Below are 14,304 nucleotides of genomic sequence, written 5' to 3' on the forward strand. Positions count from 1 at the left end.
ACCCACTTTCTACTGATTTCCATGTAAGGAAAAGTAAGAATAACATTTCTGAGCTCCTTAGTTCACACACATGTTGGTGTCTTCCATAAGCTTCATGCCTTAGTACTGTCCTTTCCTACTTACAGAGCAGCCCTGCTGAGCTCTGAGTGTTGGCACAGCCTCTTACTCATCATCATTCCTTCTTCTTTAAGGTACCTTTGAAAGGATGCACCTAGGCCTCACAAATTCTTCCTGACTTCAAAGAAAACCCCCAGGTGCAGAATCCCAGCCTGTCTTCTTGTCTCAGAATGTATTTTTCCCACTTACAGTTCTAGTACCCATTGAAGTTGTGTCCTTCAAATAAATTTAGTGACCTTAAAATATGTCCCTCTATTAATTAGGTGAGATAATGAAGATGTCTCAGATCTCCAACTTAGTTTCTCCATAATACTCCAGCTAAGTTAAAATATCTGGGCTAGAAACCACATTTAACCTCCTTGGCACATTTCCCATCTACAGCCATGTTAAGCTGAAACATCAGTTCCGTTTGCATACCAACTGGTTCTTGCAATAGAATGAGAATAGAATCATAGAATCATAGATGAGGTTGGGTTGGAAAGGACCCCAAACATCATCTAATTCCAACATCCCACTAGATCAGGCTGCCCAAGGCCCCATCCAACTTGGCCTTGAACACCTCCAGGGACGGGGCAGCCACAACTTCTCTAAGCAACATGTTCCAGTGCTTCACCACTCTCATGGTGAAGAAATTCTTCCTTATTTCTAGTCTAAATCTACCTCTCTCCACTTTACACCCATTGCCCCTCGTTCTATCACTAAAAGCCTTCGTAAATATAGAAGGAGATCACAGAAAGAATTTATTCTTTCCTACTCAGAAAATCTGTCTCCTGATATAAGTCTATCTTTGAACACAAAATCCAATATAAACTTAACTTAGTACAGAAGAAATTATAATTAACACAGTCTTATTCTGGATACTGTTTTTTATACCCTATACTACCTTAAAATGGTGGATATTGAGAATGCCAGACAGGAATGGCAAAGAATAAACAGATTAGTGTTTCAGACAATAAGCGAAGGAAATGAAGGGCAAAAGAATAGTGGGTTTACATGCTAGGGAAGGAATGCCAGAAGGGAGAAATAAAAGGAAGAATGAAAACCGAAAGGCTTGTGTTTAAGGAAAAGACTGAAAGGATGGCACAGAAAAATATAGACTGTTTGTTCCCTATATACACAGCCTGCAAGTCATCAAAGGCAGAGAATACTTTCAAATGAATGGAACTTCAGTTAATAAGGTTGAACAAACAGACATGGAAAACTGAACACCTAATAGCAAAGGACAAATTTCCAATCAGGAAATAGGAAATCAAGAATATTTTTACCCTGTACTGTTAAGGCAGCTGTAGTCTGGTGCTCTCCACACACACAGGTGTAGTCTCCTGCATCCTCCTCAGCTATTTCATGAATCACCAGCTCTGCCTTGGTCCCTTCCTGCCTCATTTTGTATTTCTCACTTGCATTGAGAATCCTCTGGTCCTTCCGCCACTCCACTGGAGCAGCCTTGGTTAACTCACAGTGCAGGGTGACTTCCCCACCTTCTTCTGCTTCCTTGTTCTTTAGCTCTTCCTTAAAGAGTGGTGGCAGAGCTGAAGGATGCAACATGGACAAATAGTCAGCAGAAAAACAGAATTAAAATCCTAACTTCTTTCTCATGATTGGGATTGTTTCCCCTCATGCCTTCCTTTTTCAGCCTATTATAAACATGCTTAGCTAAAGCCATGATCAGAAACTCTGAAAGCTAGGGTAGAAACAATTGGATTTCAGAGTAATGTCTACTTATAGAGGTATTTATCAATTTTAATAAGGTCTTTTTACCATGAACTGTTAAGGTTGCTGTTGTCTTCTGGTCACCACACACACACGTGTAATCTCCAGCATCTTCTACTTCTAGATTATGAATGACCAGCTCTGCAGTGGTGCCAGGCTGACTCATTTGATATTTGTCACTTGCTTTGAGCACTTGGGACCCTATTTTCCACAGCACTGGAGCTGCCTTGGTTAACACACAATGCAGAGAGACTGATGCTCCTTCTTGGACTTCTTCATTCTTAAGTTCTTCCTTGAAAAGCACTGGCAGGGCTGGGAATGGGAAGTCAATAAATAGTACATTTAAACTAAGACCTCTGCATTTGCTATCAGCATCATGAATTCTCAATCAAAGTTTAAATCTGGCCAAGTTATGGTCTTTGGTCATTGAGATTATCACTGCGATAATCTGGAAAAATAAATACTGCTGTGGCAGTAAGAAAAGAAGGGCTAAGAAAAGAAGAGGCAAGCTGATGGGTCAAAGTACAACAGGTTGAATGAATTCAAGGTATAACCTAAAGAACTTATCACAGGACCACCTTCCACTGGGGCAGGAGAACTCAGCTGGTCTAACGGGAGGATTTCTTAGGCACTATTCTCTTAAACGTACAACATAGAAGTTTGTCTGTCTGGAGAAATATTCATGTCTTCAGCACCCTTTTCAGGAGTATCAGACCAAAACTAAGTGTCAGAACAAGAAGTTCTCATGAACATAAATTATTTCCTAGGAAAGAGCTGATAGGTGGACATTTCATACAGCAACAGGATGTTTCAGAGAAACAAAAAATGAACAGTCATCTGCAAGGTGAATTTACCATTCACTGTCAGAGAAGCTGTGGTATGTTGGTCTCCACACACACAAGTGTAAACTCCTGCATCCTGCAGTTCTAGATCACAAATTTCCAGTTCAGCAAGGGCATTATCCTGTCGCATGATGTATTTCTCACTTGCCCTGAGTAGTTTGTTTCCTTTCTTCCAACACACAGATGCAGCCTTGGTCAGCTCACAGTGCAGAGTGGCTGTTTGGCTTTCCATGGCTTGCAGGTCTTTCAGTTCTTCTTTGAAAAGTGCAGGCAGGGCTGGAGGTCACAAACCAGACAGAGGACATTAAAATGACACATGGCACACAAGTGATATGTGGGATGGGGTGACAGAGCAAATGAGAGGTGGAATTTTATGGTGGAGTTTCCTTTCCTCATAATTCTGGGACATTGGACAAATGACAGAAACAGAAAAGCAGTCTGGATGCAACCAGATCTTAAAGACAGCTTACAAATTTAAAACATCAAATTCAGCCACAGGTAACGCACAACCAATAATGATGAGCTGGTAGAGAAAAACACACTAATACAGATATATGGATATGTTTTTTACCATGCACTATCAAGGCAGCTGTCGTCTCTTGTTCTCCACACACACAAGTGTATTTTCCAGCATCTTTCAGTTCTACATCATGGATAAGAAGCTTCATGACCATGCCCTCCTGTCTCATTTTGTATTTGTCGCTGACTTTGAGCAAACTGCCATCCTTTCTCCACTCAACTTGAGCAACTTTGGTCAGCTCGCAGCGCAGAGTGGCTGCTTGACCTTCTGTTACCTCCTCATCTTTCAGGCTTTCCTTGATGCGTGCAGGCAGTGCTGAGGGTGCAATGGACAAAGAGTTAAAATGGAGCAGCAAATACAGCCTCCTGGTGAAGGGCAGGGGTGGGGGAAGGAGAGGTGAAGGTGACAACGGGGAGATGTTTTCAGAGTCTGATCTCACAGTCTGTTTAGGGATTAGGTCCTAAAACTACTCTGTGTACAGAACTGGGGTGAAGGTTTTCCCCTTAAATCACAAAATGCAAATGAATCTCTTGTGACTATGACATGTGAAGTCAGACTCAGAGGAACTATGCAGAGATAACAGTGAACATGAAGAAAAAGTGAATTCAAACAATAAACTTGATGATGAGGACATCTAGATAAAGCTGGTTATTACCGTGTACCGCTAAAGAAGCTGTGGACTCCTTATCCCCACACACGCAGGTATAATCACCAGCATCACTCTCATTTAGATTATGAATCACCAGTTCTGCAGTGACATCCTTCTGCCTCATTTTGTATTTCTCACTATGTTTGAGTACTGTGTGTCCTTTTTTCCACTCCACTGAAGCAGCCTTGGTCAGCTCACAGCGCAGAGTGACTACTTCACCCTCCATGGCTTGCTCATTTCTTAACTCTTCTTTGAAGAGAGCAGGAAGGGCTGAGAAACAAAGGAGTAAACATTTTCATGATACTAAGTTCTTGGCCACCTCTATGTTTACCAATACCTATCCATGCCTAGTTATTGACATGAAGATTGTCTCACAGAAGGAAAATATTAATTTGTGTCACAGCCACAAAAAGGTCTCAAATAGTTGGTGGATTTGCTGGTTAGTTTAAAGATGTATGGAGAATAAACAGCAGGAATGGAAAACTTCATGTGTGATCAAAACTATAATTTTCCCACTGTAATTCATCCTGAGAAATTGATGTAGCAGGTTGCACCAGGATCAGCAAAAAAAATTAAAGGAAAAGAAGAAAATATTTCACCTCACATGTTAAGGATGCCTATAGCCCTAGAGCTAGAATGAGGCTGAAGAGCAGGATCAGAGACCTTTTGAAAGTGCTTGGACAGAAAAAGGAAAATGAAGGAAGACGTTTCCATTGTGGAAAACTCCTCTAAAACCTTCACACCAGGAAGTTCAGTTGTATCCTAACACCCTATCCCTTTTGGAACAACTAACAGAATGATTCAGACCATCAGACTGGATAGCAATGTGGTCATATGTGCTGTGGAAACATCAGAGTGGGACAATGTCTGTGAAGTCTTTGGAATGGGTTGGAAACCACTTTTGGATACAGAACAGACGTGAAAGAACAGTAGAGGAGGATCTCCAATTCCTGACTGATCAACAAGAAACAAACATTTGAGGATATGGATGTGGAGGATAATTGAGCAGACATTATGAAGGAGAAAACCTCATGGATTTTAGGACAAGTAACAATTGATAAGAGAAAAAGGAAATTCTGTGGGCAACAGGAAAAAAAGCTTCAATAATTTGTGAATTGTTAGTTACGATCAAGCACAAGCAGACGCAAAAGACCAGGTAGTTTAACAGAGTGGAAAACATCTCAAAGAAACAATAACAAAGGAATAATTGCTGAAACTACCTCACTCCAAGGATCATCAGGAACAGCCTGTCTAAATCACAATTTCTTCAGTGTTCTGAAACTTAAGAGACCTATAATTGTGGTAGGTTTACATGAGCGTAAAAGAAATTCAACAGAATGTAAAGGCAAGACCAGGAAGGCCGGGTTCCCTGCAAGTCTCAAGATGGTCAGAAACAGTTCTCCATTTCTGAACTGTCACCTCATGAACAAGAGACTGAAAAGTAATCTGGAAAATAATGCTGATAGTAAATGTCTCCAGACACATCTACATGCTGTATGCATTTGTATTGAGCAACTGGGCAGTGAGATCACTACTGCAGGAGCTTTCCATGTCCTCTGCTCATAGTTCAACTTGAGGCTCCTGGCTGTATCACAACATTAGTATGCAAATCCCAGGAAATCTGGCTAGGCTGAACTAGAAAAAAGCATGAAGAATATGATGACATTTTGTAGGTAGATTAAAAGGAAGAAAAACAACAAGGGAGAAGTTGGTCTACCAACTTTCAGGAATGTAATTTGATGGTCCGTAACATGGGGAGAGCTGAAATGTTTACTCCCTTTTTGTTCTTAATGGTAAAACGATAATGATAGCAAAGAAAGTAATAGGAATTCTGCCTAGGGTAAGAAAAAAATAGATTGGAGAACATTTAAATAAAATTAATACTCTCAAAGCATCTTGGTGTCATGAAATTTGTCACGGAATACTTGAGGTACAGGCTCAACCAATATCAGACGTTAATAGTTGCACTGAAGAAAACAAAGAGAATGAGTGGTTCTACAACTATAGAAAAATTGGAAACTAAGAGATGGAAAAGGTCTCACAGACTGAAATATATATATTTAGTTTTTACCATGCAAAGCAAGGATCTAAGCTTGCAGGACAGTATACAGTGTATGGTGAACAGGGTGTCCTTCTGGCTTCCCTTCACTGTGTTGATTATACCTCCACTGCAACAACAGGAATTTAGGAACACCTGCCAGTCTTGATCTACAAGCTGAATCCCATTCAAAGGCTTGTCTTAGAAAAAGAGAGAAGAGGGGGGGTGGCAGAGAGAGGATCCAAGACTTATGGCCATTTCTGCTTAACTTTAATTCTTTGAAAAACATTGTGGCAATCCTCATGGACTTGCCAAGATCTTTTCTCCTCATGAAGTAGTGGACCAGTGTATTTTTTCTTGACATAGACTAGTAAGCCTCATTGATAGAAAGACGCAGTATATGCTGTTCACTTTTATTTTAGTAAGTGTCTTACCTTAACTTGGGTATAGGTGGAACTACAGGAGGAAAAACGACTAATTTGAAAACCACAAAGAATATTCAACTGTAGTTTACACTCACAATGAAGAACCAGTTAGCAGGGCTCCTCAGTACTCTGGAGTCCAGTATTATTACCCATTTTCTTTAGTAACTTGAACAAAAAAATGAAGAGCTGTCATTAACTTTGCAGCTAATCTCAAAGTGGGAAGGGAGGGAAGCTGAAAGTCCTTTGTTAAATGGGATTAGGATACAGATCTCAGTGAAGCAGTACTGAAAACATAGGCTACAATGATGCAAAATAATTACTTTAAGAACAACCAATAACACAAGTATGAGATCAGGAATGATAGGCAGCAGATCTGGAAAGAGAGATTTGGGGTTATAAGAGATTATAGAACATAGGCAGATAAAAACTGCAACTCTGATGAGAATAAAGCACTCATCGTAGTAGGGATGAATAAAATGGAATGTCATATGAAAGACATATGAAGTCCTTCCATCCTACTCCACTCTGGCAAAGCCTCAGATGGAGCACTGCAGTCTGATTTTGGTCACCACACTTCTAGAAACACGTGGATTAACAGAAGGTGGTCCAGAAAGCAACAAAGATGAGCTGAAGTCTATAAGACATGACCTATCAAAAGGAGTGAAAGAACTAAAGGTCCTGAGTCCAGAAGAGAGAAGGCGGAAGTGAAAAAAGATAAAAGTTTTCAAATCTGTAAAGTAGTTTCACAGAGACGAAAACAGCAAAAATGTCACATTTTTACAGGATATGGGACAAGAAGTAATGATTTAAGTCGGCCCAAGAAAGAATTTTGTTGAAATTAGGAAGATCTTTCCAGTAGAAATGATGGCTCAGTGGTAGAATAAGTGCACAAGAGAACTGCAGATTCTTCACAACTGGCCTGTTGTTAGACAGGAGTGATGGTGACTTGGGGTTCGAGGATGGACTAGATGACCTGTAGAGACCCTTCCCAATTCTCTTTTGATTATATTGGAAGTTCAAGTTTGAAGCCATCCTTGTTTTATTAGTAAATGTCAAGATAAAAATATCTCGGTGGTAAAAAGAAATCACCCATTGACCTACTGAATTTCCAGGTGAGAAAGATAGCTGCAACTACTTCTGACTGTCTTGTGTTAATAGTAGAAATAAAGTTTCCCTCTCTTCTAAGGAATGCTTGCAGATGAATTTGACAGACAATTGTGTTGCACTGTCATGCAATAATGCTAAGTACTCAGCAATATCAGAACACAAATTCATATAACCCTTGGTCAGAGTTAAATAGAAAAGTCACATTGAATCAAGTTTTGTTTACATAACTTTAAATTAGCTTTCAAATCCTAAGGGAACTTGAAATCTAAGATCGCTCTTTTAAAAAAAGTATGAACGCTCCTGCTGCTCCCTCTCTCTAGGCCTAAGTCAGAAGTAAAACAGACCAAAATTGCAAGCATGTGGCATCCTTCAGCCTTCAGCGTGGTGCAAAGTAGTATAGCCATGCACCAACAAGAGCAAGGAGAATGACACAAGGAAAATGTTAGTATAATCAATCGAACTACAGTTCCAGTTAGAATTAGATAAAAATCACAACAAATTCATGAAAACCCTTTACAAACAATAAATGATGGCAAGTTGAGAGAAAGAACTCATTGTGTGTCATTTCATAGATTTTGAAAGGAAACAAGAGAAGCATCACACAAGAATCTCTCATTCTGTGTTCTTTACCATGCACTGTCAGTGTTGCAGTTGTCTTCTCATCTCCACACACACAGGTGTATTCCCCAGCATCCTTGGCTTCTAAATCATGGATCAACAGTTGTGCAGTAGTACCTTCCTGTCTCGTAGTATATTTTTCACTTGATTTGAGCATTTTGTGTTTCTTTTTCCACTCCACAGAAGCAGCCCTAGATAGCTCACATTGTAGGATGGCTGTTCCACCTTCTGTGGCTTCCTCGTTCTTCATCTCTTTCTTGAAATGTGCAGGCAAGGCTGAGGAGTTCAAAATGAGCAGAATGTATGACTATGGTAGCTATCCAAGTAACTCTTTGTCTGTGGTCTGTCAACCACATGTGACAAACAAAGCCTTCCCTAATCAAATAGGATTGATAACCACTCTCCAAAACACATGATGGTGAACTTGGAAAGCTGGAGAACACTTTGTTCGTAAGCCAAAGTTTATATTGTGGTATAGTCTATGGCATGAAATGGAGAACCACACCAGCCTGAACTTCATATTCTGCAAGACTGAGCCTTACCTTACTTTGGGTATTGCTTGGCACAAAGGAAAATAAAGCCTAAGTAGAGTATCTAAGTTCTAGTCAAGGCAAACCATTACTGAAAAAGTTCACGAATGAAACTGCATTTGAGGCACCAATTTCACTTTTCCGCGGGATTTCTCCTCAAATCATGATCTAGAAGAACTTGATCATCAAATTATTCTGACACACTGAAAACTGTATCAAAACCATCTCATCATCAAATTATTCTGACACACTGAAAACTGTATCAAAAACATCTGATCATCAAATTGTAATGGTCTCAAATTGAGCGTTGTAACGTATTCACAACCGACATCACTATAATACCATTTTCCTTTTTAGGCAGCTACTACTGAACACAAGCATCAAAGAAGTGATTTAGTACCAAGATGGATATCTGAAATTTTCACAATGAACACCTTCTCTGTGCCTGATACTGAGCACTGCAGTGAATTCTGGCATCGATGCCCGTGCCCAACTACATGTTGCTAAATTCCTCAGAAATGGGGCTGCAATTCCAAAGCTGACACTACTACACTTTTAAAAAAACATATGGTTGAAAATAATCCAACCAATTTGTTATCTATTTTGTTCAATGTTTTGGGTTTTTTTTTTTTTTTACCATTCACTTTCAGTGCTGCGGTGGTTTTCTGATCTCCATAAAAGCATGTGTAATCTCCAGCATCTGTCAGATCTAAATCACGGATCACCAGCTCAGCAACTGTGCCCTCACATCTCATGCTGAACTTGTCACTTGGCTCCAGGGCTTTGTCTCCTTTCCTCCATTCCACGGCAGCTGTGGGTTTGTTCACCTCGCAGCAGAAAGTGGCTGTGCCATTTTCTGTGGCTTCCATGTTCTTCAACTCCTTTTTAAAATGCGGAGGAAGAGCTGAAGATCACAGGTGAAGAGAGAGCACTTAAAAAATGAGGAAATACTGCATCTCAACAGCTCCACTTTGTTAAAACCTTTTAATCCCTAAAAGTTTTAGAATATACAGTACCTGGGAGGCAAATGATAATTTCAAGGGCATCCCTGCCTTATGCTTTGCAGCACACCACATTCAGCAGTGGAAATCAGTGTTGTAGAATTATAATTGCAGTAGTAGAAGTGATGCTTTAAAGGCATCGTAAGATATAGAAACAGAAAGCTGATCCCTAGATTTCAGGGAACTATGCACAGCTCTGTCTTAAGATAAGATGAACAATTAAAATGAACAGTATGGTATTTAAAATTCTAGGCTGTGACGTATCATTTTCACCTGCCATTCTTGTTTTTTATCATAATAGAGCACCTTTCAATTCCACTCAAGTGAAACAAGTGAAATCTCAGCGACACACCCAGAGAAATTAATTAATGGAAATACTGCAAGTGGTATTTATGAATTCACCAAGGTCTACGCTATCTGCTTCCAGATTCCATTAACATGAAAGAAAAGGGTTCAAAAAATCTGATTTGTGCTGTTTTTCAGTCCCAAGTGAAGGACTTTGAGTAAAAGACATTCCCAGTGGTTGATACAGCTGTCATAAAAATTGAAAATAAGGGATAGGATCAAGGCCAGTTTGTGATCCTGCATGAGAACACAGATGACAAAGCAGAAAATCCCTATTAAACTTATGCATTTTACCATGCACTGTCAGGGATGCAGAAGTCGCCTTGTCTCCACACACACAGGTGTAATGTCCTGCATCTTCTTCCTCCAGACTGTGGATTGTCAGCTCGGCAACAGTATCCTTCAGTCTCATTTTGTACTTCTCACTGGGCTTGAGCACCTTTTGCCCTTTCCTCCACTCTACCGGAGTGGTTTTAGTTAGCTCACACTGCAGAAGAGCTGTCCCATTTTCTGTGGCTTCCACATCGACAAGTTCTTTTTTGAACAGTGCAGGCAAAGCTATGGGATGTAATATAAACAAAGAGTACATCAAAACCACTAAACAGACCCTGAGGAACTTAGGAGTAGGTCCTGAGGTCACTCCTTCACTGTTACAGGAAACAAATCATATAGTCTTGAAAACTGTATCTATTAGAAACCTGCTGCAGGAACTCACAGGGATAATTCTCACCATGATCTCCTTCTAACATTGACTTATGCAGCCTGCTCATCATTTCTCATCTGATTCCATTAGTCCTGTCTACTGATTTCATCCAGAAGTCATCGTTCTTGGACATGGATGACCTGACTTCTGATTGACAGTCATCTCCCTGGCTGATGGGACTACTAGCTGGAAAGCTCTAACTTTCTTAACACCATAGTTTATCTTTCTGGCTCAGAAAAAAAATCATAATATATCTTCAGGTGCACATTTAAACTATAGTTTCCAGGGACATAATAGGTCTAAAAACAGGAATACAGGCTTTTTTAAAGCCGCATTCAGTACTTTGTCTTGTGGTGTGCCACCAAAGTTAAAAGGAAGTGACTTGAACAGGGAAGAAAGTGCAAACTCAGAGGAAGAGAGAAGTACCTCCAGCTGGGTGAGAGAAGAGGGAGTAAAAACATGCAGAAAGTCTGAGAAGGGTCTTTTGCCTCCACAGTTTTCCCCCTGTCCTTACAAGTATCTTATCTTTCAGATATATCTTAAATAAATCTATTCTTTCATGGATGCTCCATCCCTGGAGGTCTACAAGACCAGGCTGGATGGAGGTGTCCCTGCCCACGGCAGGGGGCTGGAATTGGATGATCTTTAAGGTCCCTTCCAACCCAAACCATTCTATGATCTATTGGAACTACATATGAACTGCCATTGCTGAAGGGACAAACAGAGCTTGTAGCTACTCACCATGGCAGAGGCAAGAGTAATACCTGTCTCACTACCCCCTATATCAGGACCTGCAGAATAATAGTTTGGAGTTTTATTGGAAACTATGATTTCCTCAGCAGAATATACCACAGCCACAAAAAGGAGGAGGACAGAAATTCATTCCTGAATGGGGAAACCTCTTACTAACTGAACTTAGCATTTTTGAAGATCATTCCTTCAAGTTAAGCACGAAAATCCTCTAACATCAGTGGGACTCAAGAGAAAAAATCCCCTGAGGACAAGCTTGTTGTCAGATGTCTGCTTGCTTTTGCCCTTGTATACAGGTATGTTTTCACTTTAAAAAGGTGAAGACTAGAATGATAAATTCTCACAGCTCTTCTTTACAATAAAACCACGGGTTTCATACTGACAGACAGTGGCAGATGGGATGAATCATAGCCAGCAAAGCAAGAAATCCCTGTTAAATCAACATATCAAAGCAAGAAGGGAAAAGACCCCTCACAGAGAGAAGGGATGTCTCCAAGACACTGTTATCATAATGGAAAACAGCTTTTTTACCATGGACTGTCAAGACAGCTGAGGTCTTCTGTTCTCCACACACACAGGTATATTCTCCTGTATCGTCTACCTCCAGATCTCGGATCAACAGCTCTGCGGTGGTATCTTCTTGTCTCATCCTATACTTATCACTTGGTTTGAGTGTCTTGTCCCCTTTTTTCCACGCCACTGGGACTCCAACCTTGCTGAGCTCGCAGCGCAGAGTGGCTGTTGCACCATCTGTGGCTTCTCTATTCTTTAATCCTTCTTTGAAAAATGCAGGCAAAGCTGAAGGACAGCAATATGAGCAGTAAGATGTAATGATCCATAGAGTTAAAATCAAACATCGATGTTCAATTTTCCTTCTCCCTCTTATCTTGAATTGATTTATCAATCGTCAATAGTGTTCATGAATCAGTATGAGTAGAAATTTTCCCCACCAAGAAAGGATTCAATCCTTGCAGTAATCCATAGAGATATTTTACATGTACTCAGGGTCACAAATCAATACAGACAAAAGAAGAAAACCAATTTTTTTTTCTGGGAAATTTCATGCAAAAAGAATAAATACTAATCTGAAATTTCCAAAAAAAAATTGGTTTTCTTATATGACTTATAAACCATAATGGGAGGGTGTACGGTATGTTTTCACATACGTAAGCAAATGAAAAGGCATTGTCCGTTAAAAAAAATGAAACACTGGTGTTTCATTCTAAATGCCAGTTTGAAACGTGTTTGTTTCAACACATGGTAGGAAAACAAGCATTTTCAAGTGAACCGACATATCTTTTCAAACATGTCTGTTGCAGTAAAGATCAAAATTCTTCCTGGGAGTGGTCGTCCCTTAGAAGGTTTGGGATTGTATTACACAGAAGATTAACTGAATGTAATGACACCTTGTTGTCCCAGGAATGGAGTATGAGAATAAGATTCCAGGGAGTAACCTAACCTTTGGGAATTCAATGAACCTCAAATTCCCTAAGTCATATTCCCTTTGAGTCAACTCATTTAATTGGACTTGAGGATAATAGAGAGTCTAATGAATGAAGTTTCAAGGGAAAGCAAAATGACGGGCCCTAATTAAAACAGCAGTGGTAATCCAGGTTCCTTGTACACCTCTCTGAGCCTGCACACTGGTATCCCTCCTGTGCCATGCACCCCAGCCACACTGACACCAATGGGAGCACTTCATTGGCACCAGTGAGCTGTGGATAAGGGTCTGGCGGAAAGAAGGAGATGGTAGGGTAACCAGGCATCTGTCCAAAGGAACAGAGAAAACAGGATAGTTACTTTTAATATGTGTCTTGTTTTGTGTCTTTTACCATGTACTGTTAGAACTGCCATAGTCTGCTGGTCTCCGCACACACAGGAATAATTTCCAGCATCCGTTGTGTCTAAATTTTGGATTATAAGCTCAGCGACGACACCTTCACGTTTCATTTTATACTTGTCACTTGATTTGAGGGTCTTGAAGCCCTTCTTCCACTCCACGTTAGCAGCAGCCTTGTTCAGCTCACAGTGCAGAGAGACACTTTTACCTTCTGTGGCTTCTTCATCTGTCAGTTGTTTGGTGAAAAGAGCAGGCAGGACTGCAGAGTAAATGCAATACGGACATGGCATCAAAGCTGAGAAGGCCTGACCCATGATCTATTCATGCTCTTTTCTTATGTCCTGACACCCATGTCAGTCACAAGACCTTTTCCACACTCCAGGATTTTATTCCAGTCTATATAATTTTGAAAGGGATCTCAGTCTGATGCTTAATTTTTTATCCTCACACTTTAAAACTTGCTTTCAAAGCAAGTCTACCTATCTGCAAATATAGTTGAAAAGCCATCTAGCCTTTACTCTATACACCATAAAATCAAAGGGGTAGAATTAAATGCCATATTTCGATAAGACCCAAAGGGTCTTATTTTGAGAAAAACAGCTTAAATAGAGTCCCTTAAAACAGAGCAGTTACAAACATGCTGCCAGCTTTCTGCAGAAATAAAGTATTTAGTTTGGAAGAGTTAAGCCAAAATTGATTAAAAAAGGGATGAGAATAGCAGGAGAAAAAAAAGGCAATTTTTCATTAAGATTGCCCTTGTGTAGCATCATACATTGATTAAAAATTGTTCCTCTTGGGAGCAACAAGTATAACAGTCTAATTTACAAAAAAATTTATATTATTCCCACTTTTAGGTCAATCCCTATGGGAAAACTTCTAAACAAGCAGCTATAATGGACTAGGAAGGTTGTATTTGTCATTTGAACATAGAACCAAGGAAGACAAATAGCAAATTAAGAGGGCATCAGGTGAAAGGAGAGAGAGAAGGAAAACAGGATAGAAAGAATAGACAGCAGGGGGAGGATAGAAAGCATCCAGGGACCAGACGAAGCAGGAGAAAAAAGGAGTTTGGAATTATACAGGTTTACTTGGGGCACATGCTGAGAATT

At 40.1% G+C, this 14,304-nt stretch overlaps 1 protein-coding gene across 13 annotated transcripts in view; it reads right to left on the reverse strand.

Annotated features, from left to right (window-relative positions):
- The window catches only part of OBSCN (obscurin, cytoskeletal calmodulin and titin-interacting RhoGEF), a 201,046-nt gene that overhangs the window by 102,374 nt on the left and 84,368 nt on the right, over positions 1-14,304 (reverse strand). For 12 of the 13 annotated variants that reach the window (XM_054057971.1, XM_054057959.1, XM_054057967.1 and 9 more), the window contains 10 exons: positions 13,188-13,454; positions 11,887-12,153; positions 10,197-10,460; positions 9,194-9,460; positions 8,039-8,302; positions 3,845-4,108; positions 3,241-3,504; positions 2,682-2,945; positions 1,876-2,139; positions 1,383-1,646 (listed from right to left, as the gene is read on the reverse strand). In XM_054057971.1, coding sequence (XP_053913946.1) covers positions 1,383-1,646; positions 1,876-2,139; positions 2,682-2,945; positions 3,241-3,504; positions 3,845-4,108; positions 8,039-8,302; positions 9,194-9,460; positions 10,197-10,460; positions 11,887-12,153; positions 13,188-13,454 — 2,649 coding nt within the window. The remainder of the gene's footprint in view (positions 1-1,382; positions 1,647-1,875; positions 2,140-2,681; positions 2,946-3,240; positions 3,505-3,844; positions 4,109-8,038; positions 8,303-9,193; positions 9,461-10,196; positions 10,461-11,886; positions 12,154-13,187; positions 13,455-14,304) is intronic. The other variant, XM_054057970.1, reaches the window with a different exon arrangement.

Source organism: Cuculus canorus, chromosome 2, assembly GCF_017976375.1.
Source record: "Cuculus canorus isolate bCucCan1 chromosome 2, bCucCan1.pri, whole genome shotgun sequence".
NCBI classification, from domain to species: Eukaryota; Metazoa; Chordata; class Aves; order Cuculiformes; family Cuculidae; genus Cuculus; species Cuculus canorus.